At 56.2% G+C, this 3,923-nt stretch overlaps 1 protein-coding gene across 1 annotated transcript; it reads right to left on the bottom strand.

Moving 5' to 3' along the window:
* Window positions 1–320: 320 nt before the first annotated feature.
* Window positions 321–3,271, bottom strand: LOC123409419 (transcription factor bHLH130-like). The gene is made up of 6 exons (XM_045102326.1): window positions 2,236–3,271; window positions 1,745–2,067; window positions 1,520–1,666; window positions 1,354–1,419; window positions 1,145–1,213; window positions 321–878 (listed from the first exon to the last, which is right to left on the bottom strand). Exons 1-6 carry the CDS (start codon window positions 2,732–2,734, stop codon window positions 807–809), a joined length of 1,176 nt encoding a protein of 391 aa, XP_044958261.1. The 5' UTR covers window positions 2,735–3,271; the 3' UTR covers window positions 321–806.
* Window positions 3,272–3,923: the final 652 nt, after the last annotated feature.

A 3,923-nucleotide genomic window follows, 5' to 3' on the forward strand; every position in this document is an offset into this window, starting at 1 on the left:
TGGAGCGAGCTCGCAGATGATGATGGAGAGACAGCGACCCCTGGAGATAAAGCAACCGTGCGTTCTCAGCCGTTCATTGGATGGACCTCCTTCGTCGTTCCGTGAACTCACCGCCCAACCCTTTATGCCGACTCGCCCCCGCCCATCGCCGAAGCAAAAGGAATGCACTAATCGGTCACTGTCAAGCCAAGGCTATTAGGCAAGCCGATTTGAACACATCTGACCTGAGCTGATCATCCAGCTCCAGCACAAAATTACTTAATAATCAGCACAAAATCGCTGCAAGGAATGGGCCTGGCCGCAAAGCAAAGCAAGAAACAGAAGCAAAGCCGGTGCGATATTTTATTTGCGATGATGATGGAGTGTGACCGTGTGTGTGAGCGATGGTGTTAAACGAGAGGGGCTACAGCAGGGCAGAGCCTAGAGCTCCTTGCATTGCAGCACTGCTGACTGACAACAATGGCAGTAAAACTTCCTATGGGGAATGCACCAGATATGGGCGTGGTTGGTTGAGGGTATATATAGCAAAGTTACAGCAAAACTATAGTACTGTACAGATTCTTTCTCCAGCTTCCCGTCTTCCATCTTTTCCCCTTGCTCCCTTTCTCCATCCTTGAATCCTTGATGATGCCACTGCTCCATTGCGCACCTTCCTGCCTCTGCTTGCTTATACCCAAACCGCAAAGAAAGACGAAAAGCTACCATGCGTTACACCTCCCCTCAAATAATCTTGTATCTAAATTCTCCAGGTCTTGTACAGTGGAGCTTCTTCTAGAGATGAGATCGATCTCCCCCCCTCTCTTCTCTCAACCAGAGTACTGCTGATGATGCTGCTTGCTCGCCGAGCAGGTGCAGCTGGCGCGGCTTTCGTTGATCACCTTCAAATGCAAAAAGAGATTGTGACGAGTAACTGTCAAAACTCGTGGTTCTGGATCATGTACGTAGTAGTAGTAGTAGTAATTCAGATAAGATCATTGGAAGGTTTGCCCTTCGCCCTCAACCACAGGGCAAAAGCGGCTTCTTGATTTCGACCTCACTGGCCATGAAAGGTTGACCCACCCACAATTTGAGCTAGACATCGGTTTATTTAATCTCTGTCTCTTGGTGGTAAAGTTTATGGTAATGATGTGATGATTTTGCGTACCTTAACCTGCTCCTGGAGCTCCTTGATGTAGTCGACAGCCAGATCCAACATGTCAGCCGTGTTGGTTTGCTGCAGAGAAATGGAGGGAGTTGCAGGTTATTTTTGGGTGTGGTCCTTGCATAGCACATTTGGTAGCCATGCACTGTTCTATCTCCTATTGGTACAGGCTCACAGAGTGGTGGGGTGCTCCGCTGAGAGAGGGTGTGTACCTTGTCCATGTTTGGGACGAGCTCTTGCAGCTTCCTGATTCGCTCGCTGATTCTCGTCCTCCTCACCTGCCCAAGGATGATCAACCGCTTGATCCACAAAGACTAGTAGTAGCAATCGTGTGCAACAATACTGTCAATCTAAAACAAGCAGTAGGAATTTGCTTACCCGCTCGGCGATGCTGCGGGGGTGCGTGGCGCATCCGCGCTTGGCCCGGATCTTGCATGGCACGGCGTCCTGGAACTGGAGGAACTTCTCGATGGCGGCCATCTCCGACGAGGTCTTGGGCAGGCTGAACTGGTGCGCCAGCCCGTTCTGCGCCGGACGAACCAAGCCATGTCAGTCGGGTGCTCACGGCAAAGAATGAAACTGTGGACGCACGCACGCACGCACCTGGGCAGGCTCCGAGGAGTCCCGTGGGCGCTTCATCCCGGACATGTTCTCCGACATGAGCGACGACTCCTCCCACCCGGAGCTCATGGGGTAGCCGGGGATGTATCCGCGACTGCCTCCGGCGCCCTCGGGGCTGCTGCCGCCGAGATCCTCGCTGCCCATCTCCGAGATCTGGGACATGAGCGAGCCCTGCCGCGACGAGAAGCTGAGCTGGCCCTTGAGCCTGCCGCCTCCGCTGCCGGAGGAGTCCACGGCGGCGGCGGCGTTGGTGGCGCCGTTCCTGAAGCCCACGCCCATGCCTTGCCTCAGCATGCTCTCGTACCCTGAATGAATTGAGCGGCGGGAGGGCGCGGGATTTAGTTCCCGAAATAGAAATGCTCCCAACAAGCTGTAATAATTGCGGGGCGCGCGGCGAGTAGGAACTATGGAACCATGGAGTAGTACCAAAAGAAGGCCGAATTAAGGAAAGGAGGAGTGATAGTAGTACCGACCGTTGTCCATGTTCAAATGATTGAGGAACCCGGCGGGGGAGCTGCTCTGCCGGAGCAGGCTGCTGGAGCCGCCGACGGTGGCCGCCGCGGCGGAGTCCATCCCGGCGGAGCTGACGGTGCGGTAGAGCCCCTCGACGCCGACGGGGGGCATCTGCTGCTGCTGCTGCTGTTGGTGGGAGTGGAACATCATCTGCTGCTGCTGGTGGTGGTGGTGCTGGGATGCCATGGCAGCAGCGTCATCCGGGAAGTGGGCGACGGGCGGCGGCGGCGGCGGCTTGGTGTCTCGGATCTGGTGGTCAGCCAGGAAGCGGGAGAAGACGTTGTCGGCGGCGGCGGCGGCGGCGGCGTCGGGGCTGGCTGCGCGGGGGCCGGGCTGGAGGAACTCCTCGCAGACCTCGCCGAGCAGCGTGCTGGGCGCCGATCTGTACCTGAGGAGCCCGGAGGAGTTCATCGGCGGCGGCGGCTGGTTCAGATCCTTGGACGCCGGCGAGCCGTACATCAGCTAGCTTCCTCCCCGACCCCGACCCCTCCTTCCTCCCAAACACCGATAATTCTCCCCTCGAAGCCGAAGAAATCAACAAGCGTGGCTCCACTAGCTCCGCCTCGTGGCCATGACCGCGCACGCACGAATCAATCGACCAATTCAGCTTCCCCAGGGGAAAGAAAGAAAAGAAAAGATGGGAGACTTTCCAGCCGGGGAGCAGAAACACTCGATTGCGATTGCTTTTTTCCTCTCCCCCCCTCCGCTCGATCTCCACCCTCCCGAGCTGCTGCTACGCTAGCGCTACTCCCTCCCTCCTCTCCTCTCCTCTCCTCTCCTATCCGCCTATGGCTTCTTTACGGCGAGCGAGGGAGAGAGAAAAGGGAAGAGGAGATCGAGCAGCAAAACCAAGGAGGGAGGCGGTGGTGGTGGCCTTGGCCTCTCTGCTTTTGCGGAACTAGTTTAATCCACGGATTGGGGGGCTCTGTGATTGTGTGTGCGTGGAGCAAATTTTATACTCCTCCGCGTCTCGTCTGTGTGTGCGTGTGGGAGTGAGCGCCCTCGGGTCGGGGCCATGCTCGCTCGCACGGCAGCCGGAAATGACGAGCGTGCCCCCACGCACGGTGAGAGAGGGAGAGATGCCTGCCGGTGCGGCGATGCTTTCACTTGCAGGTGCGTGTTTACCGGAATGCCCCCCCTCGCCTGACGCTGCCTGCCTGCACCATGTCGGCTCAACATATTAGCAGAAAAGGTGAGTTCTTGATTGGTGGAATTACAACATGGGTTTATCCTTTTGCTTTTGATTGACTGAATCATGTTGAAACGGAGCGAAAATGAGAAGCCAGATGGTGGTCGGTGATGAGGGGTGACGGTGAGGATCGCAGGAAGGAAGCAACGGTGCCGCCGGCCGGTGCAAGTGGCGCTGAATTCTCGGTCGGTTTTCCTCTCACAAAACTAACCCCCCACTTGTGTACGCTCAGAGTGTTTGTGTTGCACTGGCAATGAGTGGGATGTGGATGTATGTACCCCGCCCGAGCCCCGAGGTCATTTTAAATTTGGAGTTTATATGTATACGTAGCATAACACAAGCAGCGACGAACAAAATGGCCACCGCACCGCCGAAATCTGATCTTCTTTTGTTTAGGTTGCCGAAATCTGATCGATGAACGGTAAAGCGGAGCCAAGGAAAAAAGAAGCGCCACTAGTC

The sequence above is a fragment of the Hordeum vulgare genome, chromosome 7H, assembly GCF_904849725.1.
Source record: "Hordeum vulgare subsp. vulgare chromosome 7H, MorexV3_pseudomolecules_assembly, whole genome shotgun sequence".
Taxonomy (NCBI): domain Eukaryota; kingdom Viridiplantae; phylum Streptophyta; class Magnoliopsida; order Poales; family Poaceae; genus Hordeum; species Hordeum vulgare.

Coding starts and splice junctions, on each gene's coding strand:
- LOC123409419 (XM_045102326.1), bottom strand. CDS start 2,734: ATGTACGGCTCGCCGGCGTCCAAGGATCTGAACCAGCCGCCGCCGCCG. Junction 1,420..1,519: donor CCCGCAGCATCGCCGAGCGG/GTAAGCAAATTC, acceptor ATCCTTGGGCAG/GTGAGGAGGACGAGAATCAG. Junction 879..1,144: donor AGCTCCAGGAGCAGGTTAAG/GTACGCAAAATC, acceptor TTGCATTTGAAG/GTGATCAACGAAAGCCGCGC.